This window comes from Oreochromis niloticus, linkage group LG18, assembly GCF_001858045.2.
Source record: "Oreochromis niloticus isolate F11D_XX linkage group LG18, O_niloticus_UMD_NMBU, whole genome shotgun sequence".
Classification (NCBI taxonomy): domain Eukaryota; kingdom Metazoa; phylum Chordata; class Actinopteri; order Cichliformes; family Cichlidae; genus Oreochromis; species Oreochromis niloticus.
Window position 1 is genome coordinate 11,065,857 of NC_031982.2, and position 20,579 is coordinate 11,086,435.

Below are 20,579 nucleotides of genomic sequence, written 5' to 3' on the forward strand. Positions count from 1 at the left end.
GCAAACGCATAAACAGCGGCGAAAAAGACTGAGTAGGATGGCAGCGCAGCGTATTGTATGGACACAAGCGATGGAGGCACAACTGGTTGAACTTTGGCAAGCTCACCCGAGCCTTTTTGATGTGGCTTCAAAAAATTACCATGACCGCAACAAACGTGACAGGGGTTGGATGGAGATTGCTGCCCAATTGCAGCTTCCTGGTAATTTTATGTCATTAGCAATTAGCAAAGTTGATGGTGGTAGTGGTGTTTGTGACTGAGTGAAAGAGAGGGAGAGAAAGAGACAGATGTAAAACCCTATAAATCGACTTTCAGAAATATTTATTTTTATAATTAATTTCCAAGTAAACACTCTCAAACTGCAGTTTTAACTTTAGTATGAGAAGAGTTTTGAATCTGAAGTATTTAAATAAGAAGTACATGTTAATGTAAATTTTTCAGTGAATGAGGTGAAAACCCGGGTTGCATCACTTCGGACGCAGTATGGCAAACTGCTCAAACCGAAACCTAGTGGCAGTGGCCAGAAACCACCAACTCCCAAACAGACCTGGATCTTAAAACATTTGGATTTCTTGAGGGCACATGTTGTCCATAGACAGACTGAGTCCACTCTGAGAGTAAGTTCATAACCAAGTAGTTTAAAAGCATACACAGATTTGTGATGAATGATGTCAAAGGTAATTCTCAGTTGAAATGTTTTCAGTAAAATAAATGCCACAAAGTATACAGTGTAAAATTAGTGTCTGATGTAACTAATACTTTTTAGATCTTTATCACTTTCCCTTTGTCTGCTTTTGGTATGGTTTCCTACAGCTTGGAACAGAGTCAGAGGACATAGGCGCAACAGAGGAGGGAGATGAGGATCAGTCCACTATGGGAATTGAAGCAGATGTCTTTATGTCTTCAAACACCACTAGCCCAGTTTCAGTGAGCCAGGAAGAGGAAAACACCTCAAACAGTCCACCAATCTCAGAGTCCAAAGGTCGGCTTAAAAGACATAGAGTGCAAAAATATGCACCAAAATCAGCAGAGCACAGCATTGAGATGACCAAACTTTCCCTGCTTCAGCAGGTCCAGCAAACGCTATCAGCATCTAATGCAGATTCTGAGGAGCTGTTTGGCCAACAAGTAGCCTCAGAGTTAAGAAACATTAAGGACAGAGCTCTACAGCTGCGGCTCAAGAGAAACATTATGAACATGATTTATGACACACAGGAGGCTGAGCAGGGAGGCCACCATTCTCAATTTGCAGGTTCGCAGGTTAGGCCCCCTTGTTATCCCACCCAACCTCATCAGGTCCAGCCGCCCCCAGAATGCCAGGCCCCATCAACCCAGCCAATGTCCTTTCTGAAAATGCTCAACTCTGAGTAACAAACAGTTATATCTAAGAATATTTTTGAGTTTACTAGTTCAACTTTACTAGTTCCTGCTGTAAACATAGTCCATTCAAATTACAGCTTCATTCAAATGTTTTAAATGTTCCAACAGTTAATTCAAATTGTACATTAGAATTTTCTTTGTGACACTATTACTATGTGTCTTTCCTACCTCAATTTTGTGGAGTGTTGCAGAACTATTTGCACAGTTTGAGGGAAGATATTTTTGTATTCATGTAATAAAGCAAAACATTTTTGCAATTTCCCAGAGGTAGATTTATTGTTTTCAGTATTTACAAAGGGATTGTTTTTTTTTTATTTTAGTAAATCTTGGAAAGTAAACAAGGCAATTTAAACAAAAAAAACAAACCAAGAAAACCCTTCTGTCTTCCTACACCATGTCTTCCTGCCATGAAACACTCCCTGCAGGTGAGACAAAGTACTCGCAAAGGACATCTCGTTGTTTCTTTGCTTCTACTGAGGGGTTCCGTGCAAGGCCCATTGAAACTGACTGAAGCTCTCCCTCCATTCTCCATGCACCTTCGACCAGCTGGTTGTTGGCATCCTCAGAATCCACATAGCCAGGTGGTACATAGGCGTCAGATCTGTGGTCCCGGAGATAGTTGTGCAGACAAAGGCACGCAAAGATAATGGTGACAACCTTGTCTGGGTCCAGGCAAATTGTTGTTCTGAACACTCTGAAGCGATTCGCCAAAATTCCGAAAGCGTTCTCCACAACGCGACGTGCTCTGGACAGACGGTAGTTGTATATTCTCTGATCGGTGTTAAGGTTTCGAAATGGATATGGTTTCATGAGATCTGGTCGGAGGGGATAAGCATCATCTCCAATTAGCATGTGTGGCATCAAAGCATCAGTGCCTGGCAGGATATCAGCAGGGGGAAAGTTTAGTGTGCCTGTGTCCATTGCTTCTTTCAGGTCTGAATGGGCAAACACTCCTGCATCAGAGACCCTACCTTGTGTCCCTGCGCTTGCATACACAAACTTGTAATTGGCATCAACAACAGCCATAAGAATGATGGAAAACCTGGACTTGTAGTTAAAATACATGCTGCCAGTCTTGGGAGGGGGTTGGATGAAAATGTGTTTACCATCTATAGCTCCCAGGCAGTGTGGAAATTGCCACTTGTTTGCAAAGTCTCTGGCAATGGCCTTCCACTCAGACTCAGTTGATGGTGTCTGTGAAAGACAAGTAGAAAGTGATGCAGCAAAAGAATCTCTGGTGAATTAATGATTTCCTTTCTTAACCATACATTCAAATCACTGTCAGACTAGGAGTTCACTTTACTCTTTTAGATACGCATGTAACAAAGACTGAACAAATACATTTGTGACTCAGAATTGTTTTTGGTGAAAACTTGCTGTATTAACTGATGGGACGTTTTTGACAATGTGCAAGTCAATCTTTCAATAGCATGAGCATGAGTAATGTATTTTCTGTCAAAATTACCTTCAAGTAGTCTTCATGCAGTGCACAGGTAAGAGCTGTGCATGTTTCCATGACAATCGTGCTCAGTGTGGTGCTTCCAATCCTATACTGGAAACTTAATGAGTTGAAGGTTTCACCTGTCAAATAGAACAAAGTAGTGTCAGGTGGATAGTGGACACGGATGGAGCTTCGTAGAGTGACAGATTTTAGGTGACAGATGTAGAATATTATGCAGTAGTAGCAGCTTATGTAGTATGAAAGTATTCCTAGTGTGTAGGTGGATGGATGGACTTGCAGTTACAGGGCCAGTGTAACTGGTGAAGAAGAGCAAAAATATGTATGTACTTGCATGGGTGAACTGATTTCTTCACGTGATATAGATAGATGACCTTACTTCATGCACAGCATTCTATAGTTTAAGGGAGTTTATAGGGAGCAATACAGAATTTTCATGTCCACACACTTGCCTGTTGCCAAAAATCGTAGGGTAACTGAAAGCCTTTCCCTGGGGCTGATGGCCTTCCTGAGGTGTGTATCCTTCTTGATGATAGCAGGACTAATCCTCTCCAGTAGATAGTTAAAGTCCTCCACAGACATTCTGAGAAGGTCCCGAAAACCCCTCATATCATCTACCTGTTTACACAGAACAAAGTCAAAGTCAAGAACACACCAATAACGACATAATAGTGGTTGAATGTTATTGATAATTAAAAAGTTGGACTGATATTTAACCTATGTTGTATAAAGCAGAAAGATGTCCCAAAAATCACTTTGGTAGATGTTCAAGTCATTCACTAGAATGCTACTCAAGTAAAATGTAAAAGTACTGTAGTTAATGGCCAGTAATCCAATTAAATAAAAATACTAACAGGCTGAAATTAAAGGTTGCCTACTGAAAGTAGAGGCGTCAGATGTCTTGAAACATTTATCCATCATCATGCAGATAAGCTGTTGCTGCTTACCTCCAGTTCTCGTTGTAGAATTGACAGACCGTACTGCCCACGTTTGCCCAGCCATTTCCTTGTCCATACACGCAGTCGCTTTTTCTTTTTAGATCGTTCTGCACACAAAATGGCACACACTGCTAAGGCAGCGCGTTTCTCTTTGGTGAGCATTTTCGAATTTCGCGGATTAGTCTCCTCAGTTCCGGATTCTTCTTCTTCATATTGTTTATTGGCGGTTGACTTCCGGGTTCTTCTTCCGGAAACAGCAACACGACGTGTTGTGCATGTACGCACAGTGTGAGCACTCAGGTCGCATCAGAGCATCGGGTCGTATAGTGTGAGACCCTGCATCGTGACCTATGAACTTCTAACCCCTGCGAGTCAATCGTACAGTTTGAGCAGGAGCTGAATCGCGCGACTGAAAAAATCGCACAGTGTGAGCCCGGCATTAGCTCCAGGTGTTGTGCTAGACAGTGATCGTGATTACCGTCTGTGCGGGAGCGCGCGTAGCTGCTTAAAGCTGTAGCGCCCAGATTACTTACAGCTACTTCCTGCAGCTGATATAAGATGCGGTGAACTGAACACAGCTTCAACTGTTTGTTGAAAAATAGTAACGGACCGCGTTACCTTGTTAGTAACTGTAACGGCGTTGTAACGATAGGAATAGTAATTAGTTAGATTACTCGTTACTGAAAAAAGTAACGCCGTTAGTAACGCCGTTACTTGTAACGCCGTTATTCCCATCACTGGTGGCCACTAGTCCACCCGTTAGCGCGGCCTGCAGTTCAGTTATCAACTCAAGTTGCAGCTCCACAGTCTATTCAGCCACTATCTCCATCCACTCATTCTCAGGAGGGGGATGGCCCTACTAAGACTCTTGTTGTTCTTCAAGACCTGGCCTATTTAAAGACTGTTACTCTCTCCAGGGCCTCCCCAGAGGCTGAGTTTCAGCCCTGAGCTAACTCTGGACCCCTGGACAAGAAGAAGCCAGCGCAACCTGTTTTTTCTGGGAGCTCAACAGGGCTGTCTCAGCCATTGGTCTCTGCTGAGAGCTCAGAGGAGTTAACTCTGCCACCGCCGTTCTATGCTGGAAGCTCTAGTGAGCTCATTCAGTCAGCTAAGGACTGCATCCTGCTGTTACTGCCTGGGCAGAGACACTGTCCTGTGCAGCTCCAATCAGCTTCATCTCTGCCAGAGGTTTCTGTGCCTGCTGGTTCTGTCTCCACCCTGCCAGAGGTCTCCGTGCCTGTTGGCCTTGAGCCTGCCTCCGCTGGAGGGTCCGAGGGGCCCGTCCAGCCGTCTTCAGTCTCCGCTGGAGGGTCCGAGGGGCCCGTCCAGCCGTCTTCAGTCTCCGCTGGAGGGTCCGAGGGGCCCGTCCAGCCGTCTTCAGTCTCCGCTGGAGGGTCCGAGGGGCCCGTCCAGCGGCGCATCAGAATGGGGTGGGGGGAGAAAGGTAATTTAGGTAACTGTGATATGGTGGTTGGTGCCAGACTGGCTGTGTCACAGTCTGAGCTGGCGGACCCAAGTGCAGGCAGTGACGACAGAGTAGCTGTGAGTTTTATTTATAGTGAAAGACAAAATGCAAACAAAGCAGATCATGGTAGGGACTTTAACTAACAAAAGAACACGAGGAACGTAGAAAACATTACCAAAAAACCCTGAACACCAGGAATGAGGAGCTTGAGACATAAACACCAATGAGGAAATGCAGACTGTGGGACGCAGGGGATGATGAACAGACGACGGGGAGCAAAGGAGAGCACACACTATATATACACAGAGGATAATGAGGAAACAGCCATATAACCCCATTAGATCACTTGGCTCTCGCACTGCAGGCTTACTTGTTGTTCCTAGAGTATTTAAAAGTAGAATGGAAGGCAGAGCCTTCAGTTTTAAGGCCCCTCTTCTGTGGAGCCAGCTTCCAGTTTGGATTCGGGAGACAGACACTATCTCTACTTTTAAGATTAGGCTTAAAACTTTCCTTTTTGCTAAAACATATAGTTAGGACTAGATCAGGTGACACCCAATCCTCCCTTAGTTATGCTGCAATAGGCGTAGGCTGCTGAATTGAGTATTTCTTCTTCAGTCACCTTTCTCAATCATTATGTGTTAATAGACCTCTCTGCTGAATCACACTTGTTATTAATCTCTGGCGCTCTTCCACAGTGTCTTTTATCCTGTCGTCCTTCTCTCACCCCAACCAGTCGCGACAGATGGCCGCCCCTCCCTGAGCCTGGTTCTGCCGGAGGTTTCTTCCTGTTAAAAGGGAGTTTTTCCTTCCCACTGTCGCCAAGTCCTTGCTCATAGCGGGTCGTCTGATTTTTGTGGTTTCTGTATAATTGTAGGGTCTTTACCTTACAATGTAAATACCTTGAGGTGACTGTTGTTGTGATTTGGTGCTATATCAATAAAATTGAATTGATTTGAATTGAATAGACAAGCATCTCTGAATGTGCATATCAAACATCGAAGCAGATAGGCGGCGGCAGCAGCAGAGGACCACTATAGGTCCCACTCCTGTCAGCTGAAGAACAGGAAACTGAGTCTATAATTTCACACAGACTCACAAAAATAGAAGACTGGATAAATAGTCTGTTTTGATGATTCTCAATTTCTGCTGCAACTTTCAGATGGTATATGGTCAGAATTTGGCATAAACAACATGAAAGTATGGATCCTGTCTTGTATCAGTGCTTCAGGCTGCTGGTGGTGGAGTAATGACGTGGGGAATTCTTTCTTGGAACATGTTGGGTCCCTTAGCACCAACTGAACATCGTTTATATACCACAGCCTTCCTGAGTATTACAGCTGATCATGCCCATCCCTTTGTGACCATGGTGTACTCATCTCCCATGACTGCTTCCAGCAGGACATCACCATGTCACAAAGATCAGATCATCTCTAACTGGTTTCTTGAACATGACATTAAGTTGACTGCACTCAAATGGCCTCCATAGTCTCCAAATCTATCCAATAAAGCATCTTTAGGATCTGATAGAACGGGAGATTTGCTTTGTAAATCTCTGAGGAATGTTTCCAGCATCTTGTTGAATCTATGACATTAAGGCAAGTCTGAAGGCAGATGGGGATCCCACATTAGGGATTTTAGTGGTCCCTGTCATGTTGTACCTATATCCATAAGAGTTACACATTAGTAGAGATATAATATTTTTCCATATCAAGAGGAACTAATTTTATCATAGGATATTTTATAGTACTGTGCTACAATTTTCTACAAAAACCAGTCATGTACAGATTTTCACAAGGAGACTGGGGCTTTGCATTTCCGTTCTCAAACTGGCAGACATTTTCTTAAATTAAAGATGAAGAGCAATAAAGTCCTCCATCCTTCTTAATGCCTATAGGAAGATCAAGTCTTCTCATAGTGGTTCATTATTTCACAGCTGGAACAGGGCACGTTATTATGCAGCCTGTTATATGTGAGTATAGAAATGCAGACTGACACTGAATCTAGTATAATAAAAACGCCATCCTGCCTTGATAGCATGAAGTGTATGGATGTGGTCAGGATGATAGTGACAGAGACAGATTTAAATAGTTTATTTAACAGGTTTTATGGTGTGTTTATTTGAATTTGGCAAAAGGGGGTTAGTACAAACTAAACTAAAGTGATAACAAATTATTGTTAAATGTACATTTGATAAAGAGATTTTTCGAGAGAAGGCTGTGGTGATGATAAATCTGGAGACCATTGTGATTTATATCAATCATGGAATTAATATTTCTTGTGAACACTAGGACATCGAAAAGCAGAAATCAATTTCAAAGCAATTTTTTTTGTGTGAAAGAGACCAGGGTATAGATAAACAGAGAAATCCCACTACATAAAAAGCAACTGAAGCAGAGATATTAAAATTTCCTACTGCTGTCAGTCAGTGTTGAAATCAGAAAGTAAAGTCTTGTTGCACCACTTTTCTAAAAAGTCTGTCATAATATCTGTGCTTGAGCTAGCGGGCCTTTCATCCTTACAATCACGCTTCTTCTAATTTCCTTGTCAGGAAGATGGTTAATATGAAGATTAGATGGTGTACTCATAAACTTGGTTTCTGGGGAGTGCCTCAAACTCAAATTCTTTCTAACAGCCAGCAGTGGGCGACTGAAAAGTCTGATTAGGTCATTTACAGAGCAGTCTTCAGTTTTCCATAAGTTGATTCTGTTCATCTGGACGTAACGTTTTCAGTGGGAGAAACGTTTCGTCACTCATCCAAGTGACTTCTTCAGTCTCAGCTGACTGCAGGTTTCCCCAATCTTAGAAACAGTACATTTGCATAATGACTGAAACCAGCCCACTGAAGGAACAATGGGAGGTCAGTTCCTTCATCATAATTATGCAAATTCTCATGACCATTGATTAACAACCACTGACCAAAGATCACTGATCAATGGCCATGAGTACCATTCACAGAGAGTTGGGGAATGGCTGCAATCACAGCATTGTAAGATGGTGAAAGATGCACCCTTAGGCCCCCTCCTCGATTCAGAGATGGTCTTTCCCTTTTCATGTAAATGGCCTCCTTGACTGCGCGCTCAAACCAGCGTTCCTCCCTGTCCAGGATGTTTACATCCTCATCATTGAAAGAGCGTCCGCTCTCCTGTAGGTGTAAATAGACTGCAGAGTCCTGGCCTGACGAGGTGGCTCTTCTGTGTTGTGCCATCCGCTTCGCCAGAGGTTGTTTGGTTTCCCCGATGTATAAATCCTGGCAATCCTCCTGGCACTTAACAGCGTACACTATGTTACTCTGTTTGTGTTGGGGGACCCGATCCTTGGGGTGGACCAATTTTTGGCGCAGTGTGTTTTGGGGTTTAAAAGCCACAGAGACACGGTGTTTAGAAAAAATGCGTCTCAACTATTCTGATACTCCTGACACAAACGGGATCACTACAGGTTTTCTAAGTTTCTGGCTTCAATCCTCAACCCGCTGGTAGGCAGCTCTGAACACCACATCCAGAACACGTTGGATTTTGTTGAGAAGGTGAGAGATGTCATTGTGGAGGCATGTCCAGCCCCACCCATGGGGCGATCCGCGCTAACTCGCTAATGGAGATTTACCACACCCGCAGTAGATGTGCTTGGTGTTTGCTTGCTTGCAGCAAGCTATCAAATACGGTGCATTTCTCGGCTTTTAAAAAAAACGCCAGGTGTTTCATCAGATTCGAGGTGTTACCTCCTTTGCACAGTATCACCTTAAAGCACTTGTTGCAGGCTGCTGAGTTTGCATCTTTTGCTGTGAAGTACAGCCAGACTTTTGACCGCTTCGCCTTGGGCATTTTTAATCTGTAGCTCTGCTCTAAAAGAATGTACGTACCTGGGCCCGCCTACTATCCTTGGAAAGGTAAAATGATTGGCTAGAATCCAAAGTGTATGATTACTACCGTTTATGTCAGAACCGGTGCCATTATGGCACCGGATATCAGTACCCATCCCTAGATGAAACCATGGTCTCATACGATGTTACATCTCTCTTCACTTGCATCCCAGTCACGGAAGCGTTGGAGGTAGTTCGTAAAAGATTACAGGATGACCCCAACCTCAGCAACAGGACCACTCTCAGCATCGACCAAGTGTGTTTGCTTTTGGAACTGTGTCTTCATTCCACCTACTTCACATACAAGGGTCAGTTCTACAGGCAGAAACATGGGTGTTCCATGGGTTCCCCAGTTTCACCCATCGTGGCCAATTTGTACATGGAAGAAGTGGGAAAGAGGGCTTTGCTATCCTACCCTGGAACACCACCAAGCCATTGGTTCAGGCATGTGGATGACTGGGTGAAAATCAAATCTTAGGACGTATCACATTTCACGGATCACATTAACTCGGTGGACCAACACATCAAATTCACCAGGGAGGATATGAAAAGTGGCAGGTTAGCCTTCTTAGACTGTGAGATTTCCATCAGTAATGGGGGACATCTAAAAGCTGATGTGTACCGGAAACCTACGCATACGGATCAGTATTTAAGGTTTGACTCTCATCATCCACTGGAGCACAAACTGGGTGTCATCAGGACACTACAACACAGAGCAAACACCATCCCCACAGACACAGCGGCCAGGGAGGCAGAAGAACATCACATCAAGAAGGCCCTGAGTAAATGTGGTTATCCCAGCTGGACTTTTGTCAAAGCTGGGAAGACGCCAAAAGAAAGAACCAGGCGATCCAGGAGAGAAGGACGACCGCTGCCTAAACGAAAACCTGTAGTGATCCCGTATGTGTCAGGAGTATTGGAACAGTTGAGATGTATTTTTTCTAAACACCGGGTCTCTGTGGCTTTTAAACCCCAAAATACGCTGCGCCAAAAATTGGTCCACCCCAAGTATCGGGTCCCCCGACACAAACAGAGTAACATAGTGTACGCTGTTAAGTGCCAGGAGGATTGCCAGGATTTATACATCGGGGAAACCAAACAACCTCTGGCGAAGCGGATGGCACAACACAGAAGAGCAACCTCATCAGGCCAGGACTCTGCAGTCTATTTACACCTACAGGAGAGTGGACACTCTTTCAATGATGAGGATGTACACATCCTGGACAGGGAGGAACGCTGGTTTGCGCGCTGAGTCAAGGAGGCTATTTATGTAAAAACGGAAAGACCATCTCTGAATTGAGGAGGCGGCCTAAAGGTGCATCTTTCACCATCTTACAATGCTGTGATTGCAGCCATTCCTCAACTCTCTGTGAATGGTACTCATGGCCATTGATCAGTGGTTTTTGATCAATGGTCATGAGAATTTGCATAATTATGATGAAGGAACTGACCTCCCAGACCTCCCTGACCTCCCATTGTTCCTTCAGTGGGCTGGTTTCAGTCATTATGCAAATGTACTGTTTCTAAGATTGGGGAAACCTGCAGTCAGCTGAGACTGAAGAAGTCACTTGGATGAGTGATGAAATGTTTCTCCCACTGAAAACGTTACGTCCAGATGAACAGAATCAACTTTTGGAGATTTACTTACCTGGATGATGGAACATGCATCAAGAAGTCTTCAGTTTTGTTGATTTCCTGATGAGTTTATGGCCTCATATGCTTGTTCAAGACTTACTGAACACAACATGATGTTCATTTTATAAATTATGGTCCCCATAGGTCAAAAAGGATGATAAAATAGATAAAGAAGGGTATGCTTCAGGGATGGCCTACGTTGTGAGTGACATGTTGATACCCTTTGAGTTTGCCCCAGGCTTCACCTCAAGGGTCACATCACAGCTATGTCCATCTTTCAACAAACAGCCTGTCAAACAGGTGCTTCTACTTAGTTTGGCTTGCTTATGTAGCTGAGATATAATGTACTGAGTGAGTCACAGCGAATGTTCTCAAAACTGCATTGTATATAGTTTATTTTTTCTTATGTAAATTTTATTTTTGTAATGCTAAGGTTCCACATGTCACTGTTGTAGTGGGGCATTAATCAGTGTGACACCGCTTGCAATCATGCTGCATGTGTGGGGGTTCCCAGCCAAAGCTGCATGGACTCAACACTGGTAAGGCACACTTTCTGTAGCTCCTCTCCCTGTACTAAATTATACGTTTAAATTTGGTGTGTTTTTCAGTTTTACCCCACTATTACATTTGATTTTAAAGTGGCTGTTGAGAGAAACCACACCATTGTTTTGATAGTTTGTATTTTCTTTTATATATTGTGGCCAGAACTGCATGGACTCCACACTGGGCTAATGAGAGGCCTGCTGTTGCTTTGTGACACTGATTTTGCTGCTGCATTTTGTCTTTTAGAAAATAAATCCAGTTTCCAACCAGTCCCTGTCTGTTGTCACAATGTAGTCTTCCATTTGAAATCTGCTACACTTAATTACAAACAGGAAGATATTCAGATTTTTATTCATCACACACACAATCCAACAAGTAGTGAAATGCTTGTGTCCAAGCAGACAGGCTGCAGACGTGGCTCTGCCATCTCAGGGCTTGGTTTAGCATGGGGGGGTCTAGCCAGGACCCTTACCGGATCCCGGCCCCAGGCAGGAATTGAACTTGCGACTCCAACTCCCACAAATGTGTGTAGTCTTACCACAACGCTATCCAGCAGATATATGTCACAGCTCAAGGTGATCATGAACATGACCACAACCACAAATGTCTGTTTTCATGCTTCGATTGATTTATTATAGATTAGCTACACAATTCACATTCACACCTATGTCCAATTTAGATCTACCAGTTAACCTAACCCCACCAACTGAATGTGGCAGGAAACTGGAGCATCCACAGAGGATAGAACAAGCAGACTCCACACAGAAAGGCGAGTCATATGACAAAACAATGCAAACTAAATGTGCGCACCATCATTTACAACACAGTGTAATGTCATATTCTATACTAAAACAAAAAATCACCTTAATTAAAGTAACTGTTTACGCTGTAACTTTGGTAAATGCGAAACCTAAATATGAAAAATTAGGTGGGACAGTAAAACCTAAACTCTGTATCTGATTTAAATGAACAGGAAATGTGAATAAGCAGAATTATTTACTGTCTGTTTGAAGACACGGCCGTCCCACTTGTTACAAGAGAGATGCAAGATCAGCTTTAGAGATTAAGAAGCCCTTCTATTGTCTATGGACATTTTAAAATTAAAATTCGTGACTGTCATAATTCATCTCCAGAGCTCTGCTTCCTCTTTTAGATCCAGCCATAAGTGAGCCTTTTAGCTGACCAGTGTGAAGATGTACAGATATTTATTCAACAGTTCCAGTCTCTGCTGTTTGGGGTTGCCCGTGTGCACAGCTCAGTGTAGTGGCTGCCAATCGAATTAGTAGCTTTCCTCTTTCTTTTTTTTAAAATTTCAATTTATACAGTTTAATGGCAGGTCCATGGATCCGTCACACTACTGAATGCTGTCTCTGTGCAGACTGATAGGGTCATCAGACTTTCGCCTGCAGACTTCGCTGTGTGTGCGGTGACTTTAAATGTTCAAACAGAGATACGGTCAGTCAGGAGGGAGCGAGAAAGAGATCTCTCAGACTTAATTAGGTTAAAGAAATAATCTCCATGGCTCCATCTTCAAACCTGTTTGAAAAAAAACAACAACAAAAAAACATGCATTGTAGCAAAAATTGATGTTTTAAAACAGTTTTTAAAAAATATATTGATCACTTATTTGATAAAGTGCTCGGGTGTGTGTTTAAAAACTGCTCTGAGCTAACCATCACCATGGAAACATAACACATAGGGGATAATGGCTTTTCATTAAATCTGGCAATTTAGGTTTATTGAGCTGAACAAAAATTTGTGGGGCCCTGAGTTTACAGAAGGTTGAAAAAAAAAAAAAATGTTAATCTCCATACTAAAAAGGCAGACCCATATATTTTTCCACTGTTCATGCCAAGCATAATTTTATGCAGAAACAACTCACTTGTCTGTACATTTGAGACTGATGGTGGTGACATCACATGTTCAGCAGTCAGTGAAGTGCCACAGGTGCTGGCGGAGATCTGACAGTCTGTCAGGGTTAATGAGACCAACAAGTTTGCAGGTGTTTTTTCTATGAGAGAGGCAGAAAACTAAATGGTGAACAATTGTGAGACGTCTGAAAGCAATGTGGGGAAAACAGTACCAAGCTGTTGTCTCTGCTTTCACCCTCTATGGTTTGTGTGGTTTTCACAGTTAACGTATTCTAATTAGTGGAGTCAAATGGCCCTTTGGCAGCTTTTGGGGTGGAGATCGTGACACTGCATGGCGGTGATGACAAATAAGCTAGTCATTTCTATCAATTAATTAGTTCGCCTCTGGCACCACATCTTTGCCTCTCTGTGGTTACTCACTTGACTCACTTGTTTTAACAGATGGATTAAACAGCTGTTAATTGCCTTTGAAAGTTCATGTTCACTCTTTGCTGTTGGGAAGATTCCATGATGTGGCCATAACTGCAACAATAACGCTAAACTGTTCTGCTAAATATTTTCATTGCAGGAGCAAAGATGTTTAGGTGGCCTGAATCAAGTCAGATTGAATTTACATGATTTTCTATGGTGATATTAAAAGCAAGTTATATTTGGGATGAAAAATAAAATGTCAGTCTGCTGAAAATGATCAAAATTGACTGTGCTCATCCATCCATCCATCCATCCATCCATCCATCCATCCATCCATCCATCCATCCATCCATCCATCCATCCATCCATCCATCCATCCATCCATCCATCCATCCATCCCATCCATCCATCCATCCATCCATCCATCCATCCATCCATCCATCCATCCATCCACCATCCATCCATCCATCCATCCATCCATCCATCCATCCATCCATCCATCCATCCATCCATCCATCCCATCCATCCATCCATCCATCCATCCATCCATCCATCCATCCATCCATCCATCCATCCATCCATCCATCCATCCATCCATCCATCCATCCCCATCCATCCATCCATCCATCCATCCATCCATCCATCCATCCATCCATCCATCCCCATCCATCCATCCATCCATCCATCCATCCATCCATCCATCCATCCATCCATCCATCCATCCATCCATCCATCCAATCCATCCATCCATCCATCCCCATCCATCCATCCATCCATCCATCCATCCATCCATCCATCCACCATCCATCCATCCATCCATCCATCCATCCATCCATCCATCCATCCATCCATCCATCCATCCATCCATCCATCCCATCCATCCATCCATCCATCACCATCCATCCATCATCCATCCATCCATCCATCCATCCATCCATCCATCCATCCATCCATCCATCCATCCATCATCCATCCATCCATCCATCCATCCATCATCCATCCATCCATCCATCCATCCATCCATCCATCCACCATCCATCCATCCATCCATCCATCCATCCATCCATCCATCCATCCATCCATCCATCCATCCATCCATCCATCCATCCATCCATCCATCCATCCATCCATCCATCCATCCATCCATCCATCATCCATCCATCCATCCATCCATCCATCCATCCATCCATCCATCCATCCATCCATCCCATCCATCCATCCATCCATCCATCCATCCATCCATCCATCCATCCATCCATCCATCCATCCATCCATCCATCCATCCATCCATCCATCCATCCATCCATCCATCCATCCATCCATCCATCCATCCATCCATCCATCCATCCATCCATCCATCCATCCATCCATCCATCCATCCATCCATCCATCCATCCATCCATCCATCCATCCATCCATCCATCCATCCATCCATCCATCCATCCATCCATCCATCCATCCATCCCCATCCATCCATCCATCCATCCATCCATCCATCCATCCACCATCCATCCATCCATCCTCCCTCCCTCCCTCCCTCCCTCCCTCCCTCGGGCATCTCCAGATTGGATCAGAGTCCAGTCCCTCTCCAGGAGGCTGGTTCCAGAACTCAAGCCATGTATTGAAATTAACCTCAAGATATCTGGCTCGTGTCTGTCAACCTCACGCAATAACTCAGGCTCCTTCCCCACCATAGAAGTGGTGTTCCTTATTCCATGAGCTCCTTGACACCTGCCTGACAAACATTGCACCAGACCCATACGGCGTCTCCTGCAGGTGTTGAACCCACAAGAGGCCCATGTTGCCTCTTCAGGCTGATCACGACCAGGCCCCATGAGCTAAGGCCTGGTCTTTTGTAACTCATTCTTTGTCTGGCCCCTCACACTGGACAAGTTTGCCTTTGGACCCTACAAGGGTCAAAAGACCCTGAAAGAAGTAGCCCATGTTGTCTCCCAGTGGAATCATTAAAAATAAAATTTAATGTGATGCTCATAAAATAAATTTGAAGGCATTTATTCAGAAATTTATCACTAGAAAATGGATATTATATGGGTTCATCTAAATAGTTACACTAGTCTTCGAAGGTGGTGGGTGTGAGTGATCAGCTGTTCTTCCAGTTGATTTTCACCAAAGTTGGTTCTCAAACTGTTGAGAAAAAGCACTACCATCACATACTGCAGAATTTTAATTACTGGTATCTGCACTCCAAGGTTCAATGCAGCTGCTATAAAACTTTTTTTTAGTTACCTTGGATTGAAAACTGTTTCTTGTAATATGAATTACATGACTTAAATGTTCCCATTTCATTTGTTTTGCTGCACACCTGCAAGCCTCAAAATTACTTCCCCTCATTGCATCTGTTTTTGGTGATCTAATCTTAAAGACATGATCCTTGAAACATTATTAATACCAGTAGACATCTGACACAAACCCAAGCCTGCATTGCACATCCAGTAATCCAGAATACATCTACAGCACAAGACTGCAGGTCTACCTCGACACAGATGGTCTCTGATGCAGCTTTGGCAGTACACACATGCTTATTTTGAAGAAACACTTAAAGTAGCTTAAACCAATCACCGTGCTGGATGTACCCAGTTCCCAGGGCGTTATGTCTATTAGCAATAACTCAAGCATCTTGTACACCTGCGGCAATTTGGCTTGTGTAACTGCACACTACTGAATAAAGGGAGAAGTTGAATAGAGAATGTACAACTGATGTGCCAGTTATGCCGGAGAGGTACATCTAATTTTAAGAGTTTCTAGAACAAATCTAACAATGAAAAAATAAATAACAGACATGTTACTTTTAATGGATCAATTAATTTAGCACACAATTTGTTGTTTTATCAGTGTTAGTTTGTTAACTCTCTCTTGGTCTTTGTGTGTGTGCGTGAGTGTGACGGGTGACATCTCAGTATATTTCTTCAGTTGTTGATTAGACTAATATGTGTGATTCAAATCTGTCTAAAGTATCCCCAGCTAGTCTCACTGGCACAAGTCTTCTTTTTCTTCTCATTACTCTTTTGACTCTGACTCTGAAGCTCCTCCTTTTAGGGGTGGCTACAGCGGATCATCTGCTCTATGACCCAATCCCTACCATCTTCCTCTGCCACATCAACCCTCTGCAGGTCCTCCATCTCTGCACCCATGAATCTCCTCCGAGGTCTTCCTCTTTTTTCCTACCTGTCTATATACAACATCCACTATCTTTCTTCTGCACACAGACCTTTTCTGTCACCTCCAGCTCAGCCTCCTGTGTCTTTTTTAGTGCCTCAGTTTCCAAATCATACATCACAGCAGGTCTCACTACCATCTTGTGAACCTTCCCTTTCACCCTTGCTGCTATCCTTCTGCTATAAATCACCCCTGACACTTGTCTCCACCTGCTAGATGGTTGACTCCAGGTATTTAAACTCATTTACCTTCTCTCCATCTACTTCTTGCAGTTTCACATTTACACCTGTCTCCCACTCACTGACATATATGTATTCTGTCTAGCTTCGATTGAATTTTATTTATCCTCTCTCCGGAGCGTACCTCCACCTTTCCCAACTGCTCCCTACTCTCACTACAGATCACAATGCCATCTGCAAACATCCATGGAGACCCCTGCCTGATCTCATCTGTCAGGCTGTCCAAGCAAAAAGGGGGCTCAAAGCTGACCCAATATGTAATCCCATCCCCACCTTGAACCCATCTGTCACTCCAACCACGCACCTCACTACCATCTCACTATCCTCATACATGTTCTGGACCACCTTTACATACTTCTCTGTGACAGCTGACTTCCTCCTGCAGTGCCATGGTTCTTTTCTTGACACCTTATCACTTTCTCTAGATCCACAAAGACACAGTGAAGCGGCTTCTGATCTTCTCTAAGCTTCTCCATCAACACTCTCAAAGCAAACACCACATCTGTAGTGCTCTTTCTCAGCATGGAAGCCATATTACTGCTCACTGATCATCACCTCTCTCCTTAACACAGCTTCAACAACTCTTTCTCATATCTTCCTGGTATGGCTCATCAGCTCTGTAGTTACTACAGGCGGCAACATCAACCCTGTCCTTGAAAATCTGTATCAGTGCACTTCTTCTCCATTCCTCAGGTATCCTCTCACTCTCCATAATTGTGTTAAACAATATAAACAATCGTCCACTGCCTTATCTCCTAAACATTTTTGTACTTCCACAGGTATGTCATCAGGACTAACTGCTTTTCTACTCTTCATCCTCTTCTTAGTTGCCCTCACCTTCTCCTTACTAATCCTCTGCACTTCCTGATTCAATAACTGTCCTTCATACATCCATCCATCTGTTTTTATAATTAGTAATTCAGATACTTCCTTAGTGTTTACTCTCTTATCCGCTTAATGGAAACTGGAATTATTGTGCTGTGTTATGTACATTTTGGGAAATACACTTATTTGTTTTCATAGAAGATCAATACAACTCTGTCTACAAATGAAATTAAGCTGAAGGCATTCAGGTTGAAGTCATGGAAGCCATGAATCTCTTAGCTCATGAGACTGATTTCTTTTATGATGTTTCAGTGGCTTGGAATGTCATTTAAATGATATAAAAATAAAGTAATGGAGGCTACAGCGAATCTAGGCTGAGATGACGGTGTCAGTGCTCAAACTCAGGAAGCTAGACGACCTTAATTCTTTTAGAACCCTCTTCTGCATTCATATTGATCATTCCTTCTGGAAACTCAAAGACGAAAGAAGATGTGGCAGGCCTAAAAACTATCAAAACTATGTACACTCTTTGGAAGTCATGTCCTTAAGAAATAGTAAGCATTACATCAAACCCTGACACAGGACACAGGTGCCACAGGCCCTTCAGTTTATCAATCTAGTATTCACTGAAGCCTAATCAGAAATGGTCTCAGTGGAAAGGTAGCTGTGAATCAGGAAACCATTCTTAAGTAAGGGAAACAGAGAGAAAAGGCTGAAGTATACCAAATTACACAAGAACTGGACTAAAAATCAGTGGCAACAGGTCTGATGGAGTGATAAATTCAAATTTGAAAATTCTGGTTAAAATTATGGACAGAGGAAGTCAGCAGAGAGGTATAACAGTGAGTGTCTACAGCTATCTGCAAAACACGGTGCAATCTTCATCCCCTCTTATGTTTACCACCCAGGCTGTCATCTGACAGCGAGGAAAGCTACAGCTCATCCCAGCAGGAACGCAGCTTACTATACAGTCTGGACTCTACACGTGGGTGTTTTTATTAAAATTATGCTAACTAATGCTTGCTCAGTTGCTAACACGTCTCATATAAGTCTCATACCCTGGTTACATAATCAGCCTCGTGGCCTTTGAAGTTCCTGTCAAAAAGTAGAGCGACTTTGGAAGTCCACTGGTTTTGTTGTCCATTGTGAATTCTTCACAGAGCTCCTTCGCTCTTATAATGAGGCAGTCAAAAAGGCTAGATCCTTATATTTCTATAATCTTATGAACAGTCATAAGAATAATCCCAGGGTATTATTTGATAATATAAACCACAGTTTCTCTTCAACATCAGCATGCTGTGCTACTTTCTGATGACTACTGCGACACATTTCTCAATCACTGTGTAAATAAGGTGATGAACCTGAGATTGAAAATCTCCTCAAGTCGCTCACCTTATGAAGATGGTCCTCAGTGCACTGAGTCATTTATTTCTTCTTCACCAATTTCACTTGATGACTTAATTTCAATAATATTTAAGTGCTCCTTAGACAAATTACCTCCTTCTGTCCTATCTGGGAGTTTCGTCAGCATTGGTCCTTTATTGCTGTCTATCATTAACATCTCAATGAGACAATGTTGTTTTCCATCCTACTTTAAACATGCTGAGGTAACTCCCCCACTAAAGAAAACTAATCTTGATCAAATTATTAGAAAAAATGGTAGAAAATCACTTCAGATCTGTATTATGCAAATGACAGATTTTTGACCCTTTTCAGTCTGACTTTCAAAAGCAGCGCTCCACTGAGATCTCTCTCTTGAAGGTCTATAATGATTGTTTAATGGCTTCTCATGCAGGAGATTGTTCTGTAATTATTTTACTTGATCTTAGTGCAGCCTTTGATACCATTGACCATAAAACCTTACTTAATAGGCATAAGGTTTTGGCTAGTTTTTCTGTCTCTGCGTTAGACTACACTGTTAAAAAAAACGGTAATATTCCGGCAGCTGGGGCGCCAAAATACTACCGTAAAATAACAGAAAATAACTTCCTCATAAAAATACGGTTATTTCCAGTAATGACAATACAGTTTGTTGCGCTAATTTTACATGGGATCTTGCCTTTTTCAAGTGATTTTAAACAATAAATTAGGAACATGTTAATGTGATTAAACAATGAAATTACCTATAAATAGGGAAAAAAAACAAATCCTAAAAAAACAGTAATATTCCAGCAGCTGTGGCAATATGAATCATAATACATAAATGTACAGGAATATACAGTTAACATTTGGTTTAAATAATAATGGATTGCATGCCCTGGGACAGAGGCGAGGCTGCCATATCGCACCATCGGCCCCTCTGGCCATCATCAGTAGGTGAAGTGTCTTGACCAAGGACACAACGACCGAGAGTGTCCGAGCCGGGGCTCGAAGTGGCAACCTTCTGATCACAAGGCGAACTGCCAACTCTTGAGCCACGATCGCCCTAAATAGCAATGATAATAATACTTATGTGATGTAACACGCTTATAGAAATCACGTTATATACTTTTCCATAGCATTACATTTGAATTCAACGGTTCAATCTTTCAAATAACGGACAGATATTTGTGAAATCATGATACATTTGTGAATGTATTTTAACAATCTAAATATGCATATGTACAGACAGATACATTTAATAAACATGAAAATTATGTTTTATTACATTACAGTGATTTAATGTTAATTGACATGTGAAATGCGAAGTCACAGTCTAGTTGTGTAAATTTAATGATATTCTAGAAAAACAGTACAAAACTGTAAAATATACAGTAAGATACTTTGACATTACTATTTTTT

The 20,579-nt window shown here is 42.7% G+C and overlaps 2 protein-coding genes across 2 annotated transcripts; one reads left to right on the top strand and one right to left on the bottom strand.

The window, feature by feature from the left end:
* LOC112842915 (uncharacterized) lies at window positions 1-1,395 on the top strand. Its single transcript, XM_025900462.1, has 3 exons — window positions 1-200; window positions 441-616; window positions 813-1,395. The coding sequence occupies exons 1-3, from the start codon at window positions 38-40 to the stop codon at window positions 1,368-1,370; spliced, it is 897 nt and encodes a 298-aa protein (XP_025756247.1). The 5' UTR covers window positions 1-37; the 3' UTR covers window positions 1,371-1,395.
* A 325-nt stretch (window positions 1,396-1,720) lies between these two features.
* Window positions 1,721-4,143, bottom strand: LOC102081651 (protein ANTAGONIST OF LIKE HETEROCHROMATIN PROTEIN 1). Its single transcript, XM_005476543.4, has 4 exons — window positions 3,786-4,143; window positions 3,291-3,456; window positions 2,845-2,960; window positions 1,721-2,573 (listed from the first exon to the last, which is right to left on the bottom strand). The coding sequence occupies exons 1-4, from the start codon at window positions 3,936-3,938 to the stop codon at window positions 1,767-1,769; spliced, it is 1,242 nt and encodes a 413-aa protein (XP_005476600.2). The 5' UTR covers window positions 3,939-4,143; the 3' UTR covers window positions 1,721-1,766.
* Between the last annotated feature and the right edge of the window lie 16,436 nt (window positions 4,144-20,579).

What these genes read in the sequence shown, in the direction of transcription:
- LOC112842915 (XM_025900462.1), top strand. Translation starts at nt 38, where the DNA reads ATGGCAGCGCAGCGTATTGTATGGACACAAGCGATGGAGGCACAACTG. An exon ending in TGCCCAATTGCAGCTTCCTG is followed by an intron (nt 201 to 440) that starts GTAATTTTATGT and finishes TAAATTTTTCAG; the next exon opens with TGAATGAGGTGAAAACCCGG. An exon ending in AGACTGAGTCCACTCTGAGA is followed by an intron (nt 617 to 812) that starts GTAAGTTCATAA and finishes GGTTTCCTACAG; the next exon opens with CTTGGAACAGAGTCAGAGGA.
- LOC102081651 (XM_005476543.4), bottom strand. Translation starts at nt 3,938, where the DNA reads ATGCTCACCAAAGAGAAACGCGCTGCCTTAGCAGTGTGTGCCATTTTG. An exon ending in CCTACGATTTTTGGCAACAG is followed by an intron (nt 2,961 to 3,290) that starts GCAAGTGTGTGG and finishes TCTATTTGACAG; the next exon opens with GTGAAACCTTCAACTCATTA. An exon ending in TGCATGAAGACTACTTGAAG is followed by an intron (nt 2,574 to 2,844) that starts GTAATTTTGACA and finishes TGTCTTTCACAG; the next exon opens with ACACCATCAACTGAGTCTGA.